This window comes from Petromyzon marinus, chromosome 33 (genome assembly GCF_048934315.1).
Source record: "Petromyzon marinus isolate PM22_M1 ecotype Great Lakes invasive population chromosome 33, UKy_Petmar_22M1.pri1.0, whole genome shotgun sequence".
NCBI classification, from domain to species: Eukaryota; Metazoa; Chordata; class Hyperoartia; order Petromyzontiformes; family Petromyzontidae; genus Petromyzon; species Petromyzon marinus.
The window spans coordinates 8,939,619-8,960,104 of record NC_133699.1 but is presented as its reverse complement, the minus strand read 5'-3'; the positions used below and the strand labels follow the sequence as shown (position 1 = coordinate 8,960,104).

The 20,486-nt window shown below is 48.3% G+C and overlaps 1 protein-coding gene across 1 annotated transcript; it reads right to left on the bottom strand.

Moving 5' to 3' along the window:
• Window positions 1-4,772: 4,772 nt before the first annotated feature.
• LOC142929739 (G-protein coupled receptor 4-like) lies at window positions 4,773-20,451 on the bottom strand. Its single transcript, XM_076071496.1, has 2 exons — window positions 18,782-20,451; window positions 4,773-14,327 (listed from the first exon to the last, which is right to left on the bottom strand). Exon 2 carries the CDS (start codon window positions 14,304-14,306, stop codon window positions 13,236-13,238), a length of 1,071 nt encoding a protein of 356 aa, XP_075927611.1. The 5' UTR covers window positions 14,307-14,327; window positions 18,782-20,451; the 3' UTR covers window positions 4,773-13,235.
• Between the last annotated feature and the right edge of the window lie 35 nt (window positions 20,452-20,486).

Here is a 20,486-nt window from a genome sequence, read left to right as displayed (position 1 = left end):
TTCATCGCTCACGGCCAACATCAGTGACGATTGTCTGAACCGGTGCGCTGTGCCTCCCCATCGCTCGACTCAGCCTCAACCGAGTAGCTGGCGCGGTGTGCAATTATCGCCCCCTGGGGAGTGAAAGGCGGTGTGGCGTGGTGTGGTGTGGCGTGGTGTGGCGTGGTGTGGTGTGGCGTGGTGTGGCGTGGTGTGGTGTGGCGTGGTTTCGGCCACACTGAACCCACGTGTGCCCTTCCGGCCATCGCGGGCGCTCGCTAACAGCGCTTGCCTCAACAACATTTTGATCGCTAACAGCGCTTGCCCCAACAACATTCTGATAAGCTAACAGCGCTTGCCTCAACAACATTTTGATCGCTAACAGCGCTTGCCCCAACAACATTCTGATAAGCTAACAGCGCTTGCCTCAACAACATTTTGATCGCTAACAGCGCTTGCCCCAACAACATTCTGATAAGCTAACAGCGCTTGCCTCAACAACATTTTGATCGCTAACAGCGCTTGCCCCAACAACATTCTGATAAGCTAACAGCGCTTGCCTCAACAACATTTTGATCGCTAACAGCGCTTGCCCCAACAACATTCTGATAGCTAACAGCGTTTGCCCCAACAACATTCTGATAGCTAACAGCGCTTGCCCCAACAACATTCTGATAGCTAACAGCGTTTGCCCCAACAACATTCTGATCACTAACAGTGCTTGCCCCAACAACATTCTGATCGCTAACAGCGCTTGCCCCAACAACATTCTGATCACTAACAGCGCTTGCTCCAACAACATTCTGATCGCTAACAGCGCTTGCCCCAACAACATTCTGATCGCTAACAGCGCTTGCCCCAACAACATTCTGATCGCTAACAGCCCTTGCCCCAACAACATTCTGATAGCTAACAGCTCTTGCCCCAACAGCGCTTGCCCCAACAACATTCTGATAGCTAACAGCGCTTGCCTCAACAACATTCTGATCGCTAACAGCGCTTGCCCCAACAACATTCTGATCGCTAACAGCCCTTGCCCCAACAACATTCTGATAGCTAACAGCTCTTGCCCCAACAGTGCTTGCCCCAACAACATTCTGATAGCTAACGGCGCTTGCCCCAACAACATTCTGATCGCTAACAGCGCTTGCCCCAACAACATTCTGATAGCTAACAGCGCTTGCCCCAACAACATTCTGATAGCTAACAGCGCTTGCCCCAACAACATTCTGATTGCTAATAGCGTTTGCCCCAACAACATTCTGATCGCTAACAGCGCTTGCCCCAACAACATTCTGATAGCTAACAGCGCTTGCCCCAACAACATTCTGATAGCTAACAGCGCTTGCCCCACAACATTCTGATCGCTAACAGCGCTTGCCCCAACAACATTCTGATAGCTAACAGCTCTTGCCCCAACAACATTCTGATAGCTAACAGCGCTTGCCCCAACAACATTCTGATAGCTAACAGCGCTTGCGCCAACAACATTCTGATAGCTACAGCGCTTGCCCCAACAACATTCTGATAGCTAACAGCCCTTACCCCAACAACATTCTGATAGCTAACAGCTCTTGCCCCAACAACATTCTGATAGCTAACAGCGTTTGCCCCACAACATTCTGAGCACGCTATCCGGGGGGGGGATCTTTGTGTTTTTTCTTTGGAGAGAAGTGGGTGCGGGGTGGATGGGCGGGGCAGTGAGGGGCGTTAGCGATGAAGGTGGGGGATGGGCGATCAAGGGGGGGGGGGCGATGAAGGGGGGGGATCAAGGAGGGGGGATCAATGAGGGGGGGATGAGGGGTGATGAAGGGGGGGCGTGGGCGATGAAGGGGGGGGACGATGAAGGTGGGGGATGGGCGATGAAGGGGGGTGAGGGGGGGGATCAAGGAGGAGGGATCAGGGAGGGGGGGTGGGCGATGAAGGGGGGGGGGGGTGTAGGAGGGGGGATGTAGGTGGGGTGGTGGTGAAGGGATGGTGGGGGAGGGGCGTGGAGGCGCTGCAGGTGGAGGCCCGGGAGTGGTGCAGTCAGCAGAGAAGTGAAAGCGGACACGGGAGAGAGGCCGGGAGGGGAACAAAAACAAATAATTGGATAACATTTATTGATATTGGAGGAATCCGACGAGCTACAAAGCTCCCCCCCCCTCCCCCCGGGGGATCGCTCCGATTACCACGGTTGGCTACGTACGGTGCGAAGGAAGTTCATCAAACAGTTGACCATACACTGTCAACCCATCCGGTTTACCCCGTATTCTTGTAACAGGGAAATTGAGTTTTCAGGTCCATGCGGCGTACAGCCGTTTCAATACGATGGTACTTTGTAGGATGAACGTTGCGATTTATAATGGGACGGGGTGGCCATGAAGGTCTGAATGACTCTGCAGTATAAAGCTAGGCACCAACAAGATTGTAGTATAAAGCTAGACACTGACAAGGTTGTAGTATAGAGCTAGACACTGACAATGTTGTAGTATAAAGCTAGACACTGACAAGGCTGTAGTATAGAGCTAGACACTGACAATGTTGTAGTATAAAGCTAGGCACTGACAAGGTTGTAGTATAAAGCTAGACACTGACAAGGCTGTAGTATAAAGCTAGACACTGACAAGGCTGTAGTATAGAGCTAGACACTGACAAGGTTGTAGTATAGAGCTAGACACTGACAATGTTGTAGTATAAAGCTAGGCACTGACAAGGTTGTAGTATAAAGCTAGACACTGACAAGGTTGTAGTATAAAGCTAGACACTGACAAGGTTAGCTAGGCACTGACAAGGTTGTAGTATAGAGCTAGGCACTGACAAGGTTGTAGTATAAAGCTAGACACTGACAATGTTGTAGTATAAAGCTAGGCACTGACAAGGTTGTAGTATAAAGCTAGACACTGACAAGGTTAGCTAGGCACTGACAAGGTTGTAGTATAGAGCTAGACACGGACAAGGTTGTAGTATAGAGCTAGACACTGACAAGGTTGTAGTATAGAGCTAGACACTGACAAGGTTGTAGTATAGAGCTAGACACTGACAATGTTGTAGTATAAAGCTAGGCACTGACAAGGTTGTAGTATAAAGCTAGACACTGACAAGGTTGTAGTATAAAGCTAGACACTGACAAGGTTAGCTAGGCACTGACAAGGTTGTAGTATAGAGCTAGGCACTGACAAGGTTGTAGTATAAAGCTAGACACTGACAATGTTGTAGTATAAAGCTAGGCACTGACAAGGTTGTAGTATAAAGCTAGACACTGACAAGGTTAGCTAGGCACTGACAAGGTTGTAGTATAGAGCTAGACACTGACAAGGTTGTAGTATAGAGCTAGACACTGACAAGGTTGTAGTATAGAGCTAGACACTGACAAGGTTGTAGTATAGAGCTAGACACTGACAAGGTTGTAGTATAGAGCTAGACACTGACAAGGCTGTAGTATAGAGCTAGACACTGACAAGGTTGTAGTATAAAGCTAGACACTGACAAGGTTGTAGTATAGAGCTAGACACTGACAAGGTTGTAGTATAGAGCTAGACACTGACAAGGTTGTAGTATAGAGCTAGACACTGACAAGGTTGTAGTATAAAGCTAGACACTGACAAGGTTGTAGTATAGAGCTAGACACTGACAAGGTTGTAGTATTGAGCTAGACACTGACAAGGCTGTAGTATAAAGCTAGACACTGACAAGGTTGTAGTATAAAGCTAGACACTGACAAGGTCGTAGTATAAAGCTAGGCACTGACAAGGTTGTAGTATAGAGCTAGACACTGACAAGGTTGTAGTATAGAGCTAGACACTGACAAGGTTGTAGTATAAAGCTAGACACTGACAAGGTTGTAGTATAGAGCTAGACACTGACAAGGTTGTAGTATAAAGCTAGACACTGACAAGGTTGTAGTATAAAGCTAGACACTGACGAGGTTGTAGTATAAAGCTAGGCACCAACAAGGCTGTAGTATAAAGCTAGACACTGACAAGGTTGTAGTATAAAGCTAGACACTGACAAGGTTGTAGTATAAAGCTAGGCACCAACAAGGCTGTACTATAGAGCTAGACACTGACAAGGTTGTAGTATAAAGCTAGACACTGACAAGGTTGTAGTATAAAGCTAGGCACTGACAAGGTTGTAGTATAAAGCTAGACACTGACAAGGTTGTAGTATATAGCTAGACACTGACAAGGTTGTAGTATAAAGCTAGACACTGACAAGGTTGTAGTATAAAGCTAGACACTGACAAGGTTGTAGTATAAAGCTAGACACTGACAAGGCTGTAGTATAAAGCTGGACACTGACAAGGTTGTAGTATAAAGCTAGACACTGACAAGGTTGTAGTATAGAGCTAGACACTGACAATGTTGTAGTATAAAGCTAGACACTGACAAGGTTGTAGTATAGAGCTAGACACTGACAAGGTTGTAGTATAGAGCTAGACACTGACAAGGTTGTAGTATAGAGCTAGACACTGACAAGGTTGTAGTATAAAGCTAGACACTGACAAGGTTGTAGTATAAAGCTAGACACTGACAATGTTGTAGTATAAAGCTAGACACTGACAAGGTTGTAGTATAGAGCTAGACACTGACAAGGTTGTAGTATAGAGCTAGACAATGACAAGGTTGTAGTATAGAGCTAGACACTGACAAGGTTGTTGTATAGAGCTAGACACTGACAAGGTTGTAGTATAAAGCTAGACACTGACAAGGTTGTAGTATAAAGCTAGACACTGACAAGGTTGTAGTATAGAGCTAGACACTGACAAGGTTGTAGTATAGAGCTAGACACTGACAAGGCTGTAGTATAAAGCTAGACACTGACAAGGCTGTAGTATAAAGCTAGGCACTGACAAGGTTGTAGTATAAAGCTAGGCACTGACAAGGTTGTAGTATAAAGCTAGACACTGACAAGGTTGTAGTATAAAGCTAGACACTGACAATGTTGTAGTATAGAGCTAGACACTGACAAGGTTGTAGTATAGAGCTAGACACTGACAAGGTTGTAGTATAAAGCTAGACACTGACAAGGCTGTAGTATAAAGCTAGACACTGACAAGGTTGTAGTATAAAGCTAGACACTGACAAGGTTAGCTAGGCACTGACAAGGTTGTAGTATAGAGCTAGACACTGACAAGGTTGTAGTATAGAGCTAGACACTGACAAGGTTGTAGTATAGAGCTAGACACTGACAAGGTTGTAGTATAAAGCTAGACACTGACAAGGTTAGCTAGGCACTGACAAGGTTGTAGTATAGAGCTAGACACTGACAAGGTTGTAGTATAGAGCTAGACACTGACAAGGTTGTAGTATAGAGCTAGACACTGACAAGGTTGTGGTATAGAGCTAGACACTGACAAGGTTGTAGTATAGAGCTAGACACTGACAAGGCTGTAGTATAGAGCTAGACACTGACAAGGTTGTAGTATAAAGCTAGACACTGACAAGGTTGTAGTATAGAGCTAGACACTGACAAGGTTGTAGTATAGAGCTAGACACTGACAAGGTTGTAGTATAGAGCTAGACACTGACAAGGTTGTAGTATAAAGCTAGACACTGACAAGGTTGTAGTATAGAGCTAGACACTGACAAGGTTGTAGTATTGAGCTAGACACTGACAAGGCTGTAGTATAAAGCTAGACACTGACAAGGTTGTAGTATAAAGCTAGACACTGACAAGGTCGTAGTATAAAGCTAGGCACTGACAAGGTTGTAGTATAGAGCTAGACACTGACAAGGTTGTAGTATAGAGCTAGACACTGACAAGGTTGTAGTATAAAGCTAGACACTGACAAGGTTGTAGTATAGAGCTAGACACTGACAAGGTTGTAGTATAAAGCTAGACACTGACAAGGTTGTAGTATAAAGCTAGACACTGACGAGGTTGTAGTATAAAGCTAGGCACCAACAAGGCTGTAGTATAAAGCTAGACACTGACAAGGTTGTAGTATAAAGCTAGACACTGACAAGGTTGTAGTATAAAGCTAGGCACCAACAAGGCTGTAGTATAGAGCTAGACACTGACAAGGTTGTAGTATAAAGCTAGACACTGACAAGGTTGTAGTATAAAGCTAGGCACTGACAAGGTTGTAGTTTAAAGCTAGACACTGACAAGGTTGTAGTATAGAGCTAGACACTGACAAGGTTGTAGTATAAAGCTAGACACTGACAAGGTTGTAGTATAAAGCTAGACACTGACAAGGTTGTAGTATAAAGCTAGACACTGACAAGGCTGTAGTATAAAGCTAGACACTGACAAGGTTGTAGTATAAAGCTAGACACTGACAAGGTTGTAGTATAGAGCTAGACACTGACAATGTTGTAGTATAAAGCTAGACACTGACAAGGTTGTAGTATAGAGCTAGACACTGACAAGGTTGTAGTATAGAGCTAGACACTGACAAGGTTGTAGTATAGAGCTAGACACTGACAAGGTTGTAGTATAAAGCTAGACACTGACAAGGTTGTAGTATAAAGCTAGACACTGACAATGTTGTAGTATAAAGCTAGACACTGACAAGGTTGTAGTATAGAGCTAGACACTGACAAGGTTGTAGTATAGAGCTAGACAATGACAAGGTTGTAGTATAGAGCTAGACACTGACAAGGTTGTAGTATAGAGCTAGACACTGACAAGGTTGTAGTATAAAGCTAGACACTGACAAGGTTGTAGTATAAAGCTAGACACTGACAAGGTTGTAGTATAGAGCTAGACACTGACAAGGTTGTAGTATAGAGCTAGACACTGACAAGGCTGTAGTATAAAGCTAGACACTGACAAGGCTGTAGTATAAAGCTAGGCACTGACAAGGTTGTAGTATAAAGCTAGGCACTGACAAGGTTGTAGTATAAAGCTAGACACTGACAAGGTTGTAGTATAAAGCTAGACACTGACAATGTTGTAGTATAGAGCTAGACACTGACAAGGTTGTAGTATAGAGCTAGACACTGACAAGGTTGTAGTATAAAGCTAGACACTGACAAGGCTGTAGTATAAAGCTAGACACTGACAAGGTTGTAGTATAAAGCTAGACACTGACAAGGCTGTAGTATAGAGCTAGACACTGACAAGGTTGTAGTATAGAGCTAGACACTGACAAGGTTGTAGTATAGAGCTAGACACTGACAAGGTTGTAGTATAGAGCTAGACACTGACAAGGCTGTAGTATAAAGCTAGACACTGACAAGGTTGTAGTATAGAGCTAGACACTGACAAGGTTGTAGTATAGAGCTAGACACTGACAAGGTTGTAGTATAGAGCTAGACACTGACAAGGCTGTAGTATAAAGCTAGACACTGACAAGGTTGTAGTAAAAAGCTAGACACTGACGAGGTTGTAGTATAAAGCTAGACACTGACAAGGTTGTAGTATAGAGCTAGACAATGACAAGGTTGTAGTATAGAGCTAGACACTGACAAGGTTGTAGTATAGAGCTAGACACTGACAAGGTTGTAGTATAAAGCTAGACACTGACAAGGCTGTAGTATAGAGCTAGACACTGACAAGGTTGTAGTATAAAGCTAGGCACTGACGAGGTTGTAGTATAGAGCTAGACACTGACAAGGTTGTAGTATAAAGCTAGACACTGACAAGGTTGTAGTATAAAGCTAGACACTGACAAGGTTGTAGTATAAAGCTAGACACTGACAAGGTTGTAGTATAGAGCTAGACACTGACAAGGTTGTAGTATAAAGCTAGACACTGACAAGGTTGTAGTATAGAGCTAGGCACCAACAAGTTTGTAGTATAGAGCTAGACACTGACAAGGTTGTAGTATAAAGCTAGACACTGACAAGGTTGTAGTATAAAGCTAGACACTGACAAGGTTGTAGTATAGAGCTAGACACTGACAAGGTTGTAGTATAAAGCTAGACACTGACAAGGTTGTAGTATAGAGCTAGACACTGACAAGGTTGTAGTATAGAGCTAGACACTGACAAGGTTGTAGTATAAAGCTAGACACTGACAAGGTTGTAGTATAAAGCTAGACACTGACAAGGTTGTAGTATAGAGCTAGACACTGACAAGGTTGTAGTATAGAGCTAGGCACTGACAAGGCTGTAGTATAAAGCTAGACACTGACAAGGTTGTAGTATAAAGCTAGGCACTGACAAGGTTGTAGTATAAAGCTAGACACTGACAAGGTTGTAGTATAGAGCTAGACACTGACAAGGCTGTAGTATAAAGCTAGGCACCAACAAGGTTGTAGTATAAAACTAGACACTGACAAGGTTGTAGTATAAAGCTAGACACTGACAAGGTTGTAGTATAGAGCTAGACACTGACGATGTTGTAGTATAAAGCTAGACACTGACAAGGTTGTAGTATAGAGCTAGACACTGACAAGGTTGTAGTATAAACCAGGCACTGACAAGGTTGTAGTATAAAGCTAGACACTGACAAGGCTGTAGTATAGAGCTAGGCACTGACAAGGTTGTAGTATAGAGCTAGGCACTGACGATGTTGTAGTATAGAGCTAGACACTGACAAGGTTGTAGTATAGAGCTAGACACTGACAAGGTTGTAGTATAAAGCTAGACACTGACAAGGTTGTAGTATAAAGCTAGACACTGACAAGGTTGTAGTATAGAGCTAGACACTGACAAGGTTGTAGTATAGAGCTAGACACTGACAATGTTGTAGTATAAAGCTAGACACTGACAAGGTTGTAGTATAGAGCTAGACACTGACAAGGTTGTAGTATAAAGCTAGACACTGACAAGGTTGTAGTATAAAGCTAGGCACTGACAAGGTTGTAGTATAGAGCTAGACACTGACAAGGTTGTAGTATAAAGCTAGACACTGACAAGGTTGTAGTATAAAGCTAGACACTGACAAGGTTGTAGTATAAAGCTAGACACTGACAAGGTTGTAGCATAACGCTAGGCACTGACAAGGTTGTAGTATAGAGCTAGACACTGACAATGTTGTAGTATAGAGCTAGACACTGACAAGGTTGTAGTATAGAGCTAGACACTGACAAGGCTGTAGTATAAAGCTAGACACTGACAAGGTTGTAGTCTAAAGCTAGACACTGACAAGGCTGTAGTATAAAGCTAGGCACTGACAAGGTTGTAGTATAAAGCTAGAAACTGACAAGGTTGAAGTATAGAGCTAGACACTGACAAGGCTGTAGTATAAAGCTAGAAACTGACAAGGTTGTAGTATAGAGCTAGGCACTGACAAGGCTGTAGTATAAAGCTAGACACTGACAAGGCTGTAGTATAGAGCTAGGCACTGACAAGGTTGTAGTATAGAGCTAGGCACTGACGATGTTGTTGTATAAAGCTAGACACTGACAAGGTTGTAGTATAAAGCTAGACACTGACAAGTTTGTAGCATAACGCTAGGCACTGACAAGGTTGTAGTATAGAGCTAGACACTGACAAGGTTGTAGTATAAAGCTAGACACTGACAAGGTTGTAGTATAAAGCTAGGCACTGACAAGGTTGTAGTATAGAGCTAGACACTGACAATGTTGTAGTATAGAGCTAGACACTGACAATGTTGTAGTATAGAGCTAGACACTGACAATGTTGTAGTATAGAGCTAGACACTGACAATGTTGTAGTATAGAGCTAGGCACTGACAAGGCTGTAGTATAAAGCTAGACACTGACAAGGCTGTAGTATACAGCTAGACACTGACAAGGCTGTAGTATAAAGCTAGAAACTGAGAAGGTTGTAGTATAGAGCTAGGCACTGACAAGGTTGTAGTATAAAGCTAGGCACTGACAAGGTTGTAGTATAAAGCTAGGCACTGACAAGGTTGTAGTATTTAATGTGGCGCTGCACTCTGATGTTGTAGGAGAAAACATTTATTAAAAAAGTCTATTTCATTAAGTATTTATTTAAAGTTGCGCATTTTGATGTGACGTCAAATTTCTCAACCCCCCCCCCCTCGTCACACATCGTCACAAATGTCTGACCCCCCCCCCCTAGGTGCGTGACGTCATTTATGGACGGCCCCTTGCTTTCGACCACCGCGCCGGAAGATGAAATCGAATTGGCGACCTCTCTGGATCTCGAGTCGCGTCCACAGAGAGGAGCTGCAAACCCATTCCGCCCACCCTCACGGTGGCGGCAGCTCCAGTAAACACAGGGAAATCCCGTACCGCATACCTAGAATCGCTGCTTACGCCTCCGTGCGTACACGGCTGCCCTCACCCCGTGCGAGTCGCTAATAAGAGGTGGGGGTCAGTTGGCAACAGTGCTGCTGCTACGTAGCGCGCGCATTTGTTCCGACTATCGCTGTAAAAGGGTGACAATCGCACGCACGTACAGAGACAGAACCCCCCCCACCACCCCCACTTAGTCCCGTATAGCCTCGACAGAGTTCTGGGGCAAGGGCTGTTGGCGAGCGGCGTCTATCAAGGTTGAGACGGCACAAGGAGAGGGTGGATGGCCAGCCCCACGTCCGATCGCCTTTGTCTGCCGAGTGGCGATGTTTACACACCACCGCGCCAGGTGCTCATTTGAGGCCGAGTCGACCTAGGGGAGGCCCGGGACCGGCTCAGATGTTCGTCCCCGACGCTGGCCGTGCGCGTGGAATCGATCTCGGGTCGCCGCGTCCGTTCGTACTCTCGCGCGCCCAAGCCCAGGAAACGCGCAAAACGAAACGCCTCGAGCGAGATTCAGTTCACAATTTACAACAGGACGTGCGGCACAGCAGCACGCAGTGCGTGGCGGAGGCACGCGGTGCACAGTCGCAGCAACAACGATTGCATAAAACAACCCACAGCGGTGGACCCAATAAGCACCCCCCCACCAGCCCCCCACGTGTTTTGCCCCCCTCTATCTCCATTTAAGTTCTGCGGTTCCGTGAAGAGCGCGCGACGCCTTGTAACCTTGCAGCAGCGTGTTGCTACTCTCCCGCGTTGTCTGACCACCTGGCCACCAGCGCAGGGCAGGGGTGGGGGGGGGGCTGAGAGGTTTCCGGCTACGCGGTAAGTGGCTTCTGGCCCTGACCACAAAACAAAAAAACTTAAAAAAAACCCCGCGGGCATCATAACGGTGTTGGTGGCGGCGCTGCGAGACCAACGCTCTGGCTGTGGAATTCCCCATAGAGGCCCCTGGAATTCGGACTGGTGGAGTCACTTTGAAATCAACTATTAAACCGTTTTTTTTCATTTTACCAGGTAGTAACGCCCACTGAGCTCCTATATAACTCTTTTTCAGAGGCGGCCTGGCTGTTACAAATGATACCTCGAAGGAAGTGGCTTATCATCGCGTGGAAATTCATAGCAGCCAAATACTCTTAAACGCACGATGTTGATTCCAAATGTGGAGGGCAAAACCGGAGGGCCCGGAAAAATATCCACGCGACCACGGGGAGAGAGACACGCAAACTCCAAATATACAGCAGGCGTCAGGGTCGGTATCAAAGCCACGGGAAGCGTGTTGCTGATCGATCTTTGTTGGGTGCGTTGTTCTGAGAACCGCCAACAGTAGTCGCCACAGTTTTACACACAGGACTTCCGTAGGTCAAGTCAAAATTAATTTTTACAATTGTCTTTTGGTATTTTGTGGAAATCTTACAATTTATTTTGTAAACAAGATGTATAAATGTTGAACACGCCGGAGATGTAATTGCAATGTTTTCAGCTCAATTCACGTCACTAACTTATATATCATGCAAACCTAGAGCTTCCGAGGTTGTCTGAAAAAACACCCTCGTGGGAGAATCTCTCTTGGCCAGGGTGCAGCAGCCCTGCAATCGCCTTTCTCGCGGCACTGTCGGCAGAAGGAGCCCCTCACTCGACGGAGGGAGGGGCTCCTCCTGCAGGGCCGCAGCCAGGGGCGGAGCCAGGGGTGGTGGGTGGGGGGTGACAGTGGGGGTGACATTCTGCGTGTGTAAGTGTACGACACTCGGTCTGGCGGACTCCGTGCAACTGCATTGTCAGAGTGTGTCGCCAACCGATGGCGTCTAGTTCAACAGCCTGACTCTCTCTAAATCATTCTTGAAATTAAAAAAATTGTTGAATGTCACCCCGGTCTGAAATCCTGGCTCCGCCCCTGGCCGCAGCGACGAGAGTGACGATCGCCCCAGGTGGGATTCGTACGCAAGTCACGTGCCGACGGACCTGCAGGGACCGCCTTCGTCTTCCCCAACGGGCGACAATTATGCAAACAAACAAAAAACATACTCTGATAATATATGCAAGGACAATGCATATATCATCAGAGTATTTTGTTGTTGTTGTTGTTTGCATTCTGACCACAAGCATTGCGGTTAATGCAGACATGATTCATCGTGAAAGATTTCAGTTTGGTGTTTTAACATCTTAACACAACTGTTTTGTTGCCGGAAAAAAGGAGAAAAACCTATTATCATATATCGCAATGACATCGCTCCTTCCAATTTCCTTTCACGTGGGGACCAATACGCAGTGAAGTCCGTGACAACCACTTATAAAGGGCGTAGCTATTAGGTGATGCGCTCTTTCATTTACAAACAAAAAAATATATATACGGGTGCTTATGAACGGTGGATGAGCTACTTTAGGCGGTGCCGATACTCGCTCCAGCCCTTGATGGGCTAACTCTCAGTTTTGGTCAAGAACTTAGTAATATGATTAGCTCAATGGACAAGTTAAAGAATAAAAAGATATATGTACAAAATGCTGAACACAGTAAGAACGCGAGCAAAGTGGTTCACATCGGCCCAGGATGAGAGAGTTTTATCGCGAACGTTGTAAGATGTTGACGCCTCTCCGTAAGCGGTGCACGGAGATAACATCATTAAAAAAGATTAATCTCTCCACACGTTCATCCGGATCGTGATTATCGGCGTCACGCGGCGCGAGATCCGACGATTCGGAACGCTCGCAGAGAAGCAGCGGTGCGCGGGGATGAATTCAAATTTATTGTGGTGGTGGGAGGGGGGGGTTTGTCACGCGTGAAGGAAGAATATCGAAGGAGGACACGAGCACATGGCTTGTCACTCCCGGCCTCCTCCTCCCCCCCCCATTCACCACTGCACAAAAACAATTTGTTTGTGGGGGGGGGGTCATGTGGTCACGTGGTAGTGGTGTTCTCTCCTGCTTTGTAAAAAAAAACAACTAGTTTTATATTTCGTGTTGGCACTGATTAACTAGTCGGCGTTGCGTGCCATACTGTTTGCGATCGGCCCGTGCGGCAACCTGCCGATGGCTTCCCGCACCTAGCCGCCGTGCGCTTTGGAAGCGGTAACGATCGTGACGTTACCCGTCGACGTTCGCGCAACGTCCGCGCAACCTGCCTGGCCGCTACCACTGCACCGCCGCTACGGCGCCGACGCTACAGCACCGTCGTGGTGGCGGAGCCCTGGTTCAGGGACGTCTTGAACAGCGGAACCCTCGAGTTGCGCACGGTGCCAGTACCCGTGGTGGCCGACTGTCGCCGCAGGGGCTCCTGCGGCCACCTGCCGCGGGTGGCGGCGCGCAGGCAGGCCCGCAGCGGGGCCATGGCCTTGCGCAGGTCCTCGCGGAAGTTCTCCGACACGAAGATGTTGAGGAAGGGGTCGAGCGCGCTGTTTAGGCAGGTGAGCGCGAAGGCGACGCGATACGCCTTGCGCACCTTGATCTCGAAATCGCAGCTGCAGCCCTCCGTCACATCGCTGGCGATGGCACGCACCAGCAGCAGCACGTGGTACGGCAGGAAGGAGACCACGAAGATGGTGATGATGACGACAACGAGGCAGATGATCTTGCGCTTGCGCCGGCGCTCGACGGAGGCGCAGCGGTGCACCGTGCGGATGATGTAGCCGTAGCAGATGACGGTGATGATGAAGGGCAGCAGGAAGGCGACGAACACACGGAAGTAGGAGAGCTGCGCTACCCAGTGCTCCATCGGGTAACGCTCGTAGCAGAGCGAGCGGCTGTGGCTGTCCTTGAAGAGCTGAGGGTGCAACAGCAGGGGCAAGTTGGTGACGAGCATGAGGACCCAGACGACGGCGCAGGCGCCCCACGCGGTGCGCATCCGCCGCAGCCCGAGCGAGCGCAGCGGGTGGACGACGGCGAGGAATCGGTCGAGGGCGATGCACGACAGGAAGATGATGGTGCTGTAGTTGTTGGTGTAGAAGAAGAACCCCACCGCCTTGCAGGCCCCCTCGCCGTACGTCCACGACTCCTCGTTGGAGGTGTACGCGATCCACACGGGCAGCGTCGCGAGGTAGAGCACGTCGGAGATGCACAGGTTGAGGAGGTAGACGCCCAGCACGTTCTTCTGCTTGACGTAGAGGCGCACCAGGAGGGCGGCCACAACGTTGCCCATGATGCCGACGATGAAGACGATGGAGTAGATGACGGGGAACATCACCGTGCCGAAGTCGGGCGGGATGACGCAGCTCACTTCCTTGCAGGTGGCCATCGTGAAGGAGGCCGCAGCTGCCTGCGAAGGTGGGGGGGGAGCGGCGGTCTCAAAAGGTCAAAGCGATCTCCCGCCCCGATGAGACTTTCGAGGTCAGTGCTCGTCTCGTGTTTACGGCCCCCCGAGGCTGGTACACATCTTATCTCCCCCCCCCCCCCACGATGGAGCGATGATGGGCTGAGTCGACCCACCAGTTAGCCACTCGCTCTCCTGCCGTGAGCCACCATGACCGGTTATGATCGGTCGCGTCGCGTACGCACGAGGATCGGTCGCGTCCTCAGGATGATCTGTCGCGTACGCATGATGATCGGTCGCGTCGCGTACGCACGAGGATCGGTCGCGTCCTCAGGATGATCTGTCGCGTACGCACGAGGATCGGTCGCGTCGTATCGGAGCCGGGGATAGACGCTCCACCGCCACCACTATCAACAGCAACAGCCACCATGGCAGCCTTCGGTTTTCTTCTTATAAAGTGAAGGGACCTATCTCGGCAATCTAGCATCGCTTGCCAAATCGGAATGGAAAGCACCCAAAGGCAATGGGGGGCCCTCATGGTGACGATCGTTGCTTAAATTCTCACCGAACATTCTGTGTCGCTGATCGACCGGAGTAGGTGGCGTCTGGCTCGCAGCCACAGCCGTAGCGATTGCGGGTATGTTGGATGTTGTGGTTGCGCCGGGTCCCTGACCTGCACAAATCCGGCTGAACCCTAGTTATGGGTGCAGGGGATCACGGGGGCCTGGGCGGCTAAGGCACGGTATAAGTCGAAACCGCTCTTGGGTGAGATATTAATCCTCGTCAATCCGCCGCTGGATGAAGGCCTCCTCCTGATCGCGGTCGGTCGTGGTGGATTGTTTGACCGCACGAAGCAGGGCTGCTCGTACCGTCGAGTCCCGCGTGGATTTGGAGCAGGCGGCTCGCACAATGGGGAGAACTGAGGTGGCCAGAGAGTCGCGTTGGTAATAACGGAAGCATAATTATTTATTTAGACTGCGGGGAGGAATCTGATGAGCTAGGACGCTCTTTATCGTAGATGATGTCCAGTCGGGGTGGGTCAGCAAGTAACAACAACAAACTATTGCAAAAAAAACCGACAGGAGCGCGAAATAGAGAAAAGTTAAACAAGTGGCGATCAATAAATGAATCTCAACAAAGTATATGCAGTTGATCATCGATTATCCGCCGTGCGATTATCCGGCTTCCAACATTATCCGGCGGTCCCGGGCCGATCCGGCGAAACCGCTCCTGAAGCTGTCACCAGTCCGGCCATCGGCACCGCGCGCGTGACTAAAAAAAAGTAGCTACGCTTGATTTGAGTGTAAAATATTATATACGGTACGTGATACACTACATAAAACAACTTAAACAACGCAAATACTGCACTCAAATACATTTGTCATGACTGATAACTACAGGAATAAAAACGGGATAAATGCGGTGCGATCCGGAAAGAAAAAAGTCCACGTGATTCGGCATCAGCCCGGTGATCGTGAAACACGTGGTTGTGCTGAAACAATGTGCGTCGTGGCACGACGCACATCACCCCATGCAGAGTTTTCGAGATTGGAGTGGTAAGTACGCTACAGTAAATACGTCAACGTTTCACAGTAGGATATTTATTTGTGTCTATTTGTATGCTTATTCATGCCAATTTAACATTGTCAACGAATTTAAAACACTGAAAAATGTAACACCTAATGTGCTAGAATGTGCTAAAAAGAATCATGATGTGGTGATTATCCGGCGTTTTTGAAAATCCAGCACCCCCTTCATCCCCAAAGCCGCCAAATAGACAATCGATGATCTACTGTAAAATTCCGGCCTACTAGTCAACACCAAATGCAAGCTTGGGGCAATATACGTTTTAGATTTATCAGATTATTTTGCTGCTATAAATGTCCAAATGATGAGCCACTTTGTTGAGCTATCATTTGTGGCCAGCTCGCTTTTGAAAAATAAATTAATACCTCAGTGGGCTTTGTCTGGTTAGGATGGGGATGGTTTAGTTTTATTTGTATGTGTTTGGGCGATTTGTTAACCCTGCTTGTACTTTGCACTCCTATCGTGTTTGTGTACTGTTACACGCCCCGACTGGACGTCTGTTAAAAAGAGCTTTATAGCTCATCGGATTCCTCTCAGTATAAATAAATATTCTGATTCTCTGTAGCCACGTAAACCAACAACCTTTGGGTGGTCGGGTGGCTCTCGAGGTCAGAGCGCCGAGCCGGGAACACCGAGCTCCTGGGGTTCGAATCCGTGTCCGACGTTTCGCTCCACGGGCTGAGCAGCGCCGAATGAGTCGCATCTTCCGCAATCGAAATGAGCAGCCCTAATTCGCTTTCTCGAAGATGGCTCCCATCCGGTGGAAGCGGGACCACCGGACATCGTGTGCCAAAGACAGCGACATGACCCCCCGGTGGACCGCTGCGGCGTCGGAGGTCGGAGGTGCTCCCGGCTCCGAGAGAGCATTGGGACGGCACGCAGCCACGACCGACAGTCCCGGACGGAGCCAGTCAGCCAGAGACGTTGGAACCGTGGAAGTAGAGTTAGAGGATGCATTGAGCTGCACTGTCCTCTGCCCGATAACGTAGCAGCAGCAGCGCAGCAGACAGCAGAAACGGCAGTTGCCGCCTAAAACACCCGTGTATTGATTTACTTATGCGTGGTGGTCACCCATCCATGCACCAGGCAGGCTCAATGCTTTGCCGAGTTTCCGAGATGTGATGAGATCGGGCGAGTTCCGGGTGTTTTGGTCAGTATCCCAGCAATCTTAAGAGTCGTCGATTTCACAGCTAAATTAGTCGGTGCTGCTGCGGTGTTACCGAGCCGTGTCCAAACGCAATCAACTAAAAAAACAACTCTGACGCTTTCGGGAAATTGCATTCATTCAGGACACTAGCTTTAAAGGGAGCCACATTCTTGACCGTATTTCTTTCTGGCCTCGAGGAGGAGGGAGGGACCGCACCTATTGTTGGCTCGGCGCACACACCGCCCGCGCAGCGCCTTCGAGACAAACACACTTGTGTGCGGTTGTCTGGACAAACGCAGATAATCCTGCACGCAAGCGATAGGATAGCAAAGTGGCATTTCTTGGAAATGCGCACGTTCTAAGTACAATTAACAGCCACGTCGCGCAGTGTTAGCTTAGTTAATGTTCGTAACGTTACATATTAGTCATAGCCTTAGTCTAATAACAACGACAGCCTGCAGGATATCACGACGACTGCCCCTCCCGCTGACACTATTCCCGTGACAGATCCGATCATCGGGGTTTCTCCCCTTCGGGATGACTCAAGCCGCCAGTGTCCTCGGGCAGAGGCCGCTCCAGTCGGCTGCTTTTGACGCGTTCCCAGCCGGGTCGTTGTTGTTGTTGTTCTCCATTTCCCGGGCTCCTCCAAATAACCTTGCCGAATGACATCGGTCTGCCCTCTTAATTTCAGACGCTTTACTCTCGAAACTTTTGGTTGGGTGTAGTCGTAGACATCCGCCACGTTTGGCGATCGACATCCAACCCGTGGTCACCGTGGAACTCGTGAATTGAAGGAAACGAAAACAGCTCGTTGACGAACGTTTTCGTGGCTAATTCAACGAACACGACCACGTTCAATTTGTGCACCCCAAACGCTGGTTTGATGTTCAAGCAGGGTACGGTTTTAATCCAGAATACAGTTTTTTTGGGGGGGTTAGATCACGTGAATATAAATGTGTCGTTAAACCCGCCACCACCCGACACAGCCAATGAGTAAAGTTAGTCACTTAAAACATAGCCAATTCGTTAAGAGTTCAGCTCACCGGTGTGCTTGAGAGTAAATCCACCATATTTACAATCGCTTTTACGGTTTGGCCCAGGTCAGGCGTTGGGCGAGCCAAGTCATGTGTTTTGTGTGCCCTGTTTTTTTTACTCCCATCGGATTCTTGCCATTCGCTGAATACCTTTGCGCCAAAATCCCCCCCCCCCCCCCCGACAGATATCTCTCCAGCGGACGGACGACACCGCGTGCCAAAGACAGAGGTGAATATGGCCGTGTTGTCTTCCTCTTCGTACGAGATAAAACCTGGTTTCGTGGTAACCTGTATATATACTGTACAAGGTGGGAAGTATACTGGCGCACACTAGAGATCCGTTCCACTGCTGGATCAGGGCCTACAGAGTCACGCCTGCCTGTGCGGACCCTGAGCGATATTTGACCATTCTTGCCCATGCTGACCAGCGCGAGGTTCCGCCAAGATTTGCGTAGCGCAAAGGGACGGTACACTAAATGGATGTCACCGCACTGCCCGTTTGCTACCCAGACACGGGAGCATAGGCTAGCGTCACACCTGCGTGGCAAGTTGTGCGTGGTGATCACCCTTCCAAAGAGCTATCCAGGCTCAGCGCCTGCTTAGCCTCGCACTTGTGACGAATTCTGGCGCGCACTGAGCGTGATTTGGCGATAGGCGTCTCGTATGTAAATGGACAGTGTGTGTGTACGTACAGGAGAGCGTCTTCAGCGTCTGTGCAAACAAAGCACAGGGTGTCCCCGTTCAACGCGCTGTGGGGGTGGGGCAGGGATGACACACTGGTGGTCATTCCAAATTCCCATGACGGAAACCTCCGTCCCACGCAACTACCTTTCAGCCAATATGCATGACCCAAACTTGTACCCAATTAGTTGTGAGCTATGTGGGAGGGTCATTGGCCGAAACGTCGCCCAGAATATGCTTTCTTTTTTAAGGCCACGGTGCTATTGGGGAACGTGTCGAGTTGTGTTAAATTCTAACGCTATTCTGCAGGGGTAAAATAAACAGCTGAAATTTGGCACAACCAATTAACTAGTCGAGTATGTACAGTGAGGGAAAAAAAGTATTTGATCCCCTGCTGATTTTGTACGTTTGCCCACTGACAAAGAAATGATCAGTCTATAATTTTAATGGTAGGTTTATTTGAACAGTGAGAGACAGAATAACAACAAGAAAATCCAGAAAAACGCATGTCAAAAATGTTATATATTGATTTGCATTTTAATGAGGGAAATAAGTATTTGACCCCCTCTCAATCAGAAAGATTTCTGGTTCCTAGGTGTCTTTTATACAGGTAACGAGCTGAGATTAGGAGCACACTCTTAAAGGGAGTGCTCCTAATCTCAGCTTGTTACCTGTATACAAGGCACCTGTCTACAGAAGCAATCAATCAGATTCCAAACTCTCCACCATGGCCAAGACCAAAGAGCTCTCCAAGGATGTCAGGGACAAGATTGTAGGCCTACACAAGGCTGGAATGGGCTACAAGACCATTGCCAAGCAGCTTGGTGAGAAGGTGACAACAGTTAGTGCGATTATTCGCAAATGGAAGAAACACAAAATAACTGTAAATCTCCCTCGGCCTGGGGCTCCATGCAAGATCTCACCTCGTGGAGTTGCAATGATCATGAGAACGGTGAGGAATCAGCCCAGAACTACACGGGAGGATCTTGTCAATGATCGCAAGGCAGCTGGGACCATAGTCACCAAGAAAACAATTGGTAACACACTACGCCGTGAAGGACTGAAATGCTGCAGCGCCCGCAAGGTTCCCCTGCTCAAGAAAGCACATAAACATGCCCGTCTGAAGTTTGCCAATGAACATCTGAATGATTCAGAGGACAACTGGGTGAAAGTGTTGTGGTCAGATGAGACCAAATTGGAGCTCTTTGGCATCAACTAAACTCGCCGTGTTTGGAGGAGGAGGAATGCTGCCTATGACCCCAAGAACACCATCCCCACCGTCAAACATGGAGGTGGAAACATGTTTTGGGGGTGTTTTTTTCTGCTAAGGGGACAGGACAACTTCACCGCATCAAAGGGACGATGGACGGAGCCATGTACCGTCAAATCTTGGGTGAGAACCTCCTTCCCTCAGCCAGGGCATTGAAAATGGGTCGTGGATGGGTATTCCAGCATGACAATGACCCAAAATACACGGCCAAGGCAACAAAGGAGTGGCTCAAGAAGAAACACATTAAGGTCCTGGAGTGGCCTAGCCAGTCTCCAGACCTTAATCCCATAGAACATCTGTGCAGGGAGCTGAAGGTTCGAGTTGCCAAACGTCAGCCTCGAAACCTTATTGACTTGGAAAAGATCTGCAAAGAGGAGTGGGACAAAATCCCTCCTGAGATGCGTGCAAACCTGGTGGCCAACTACAAGAAACGTCTGACCTCTGTG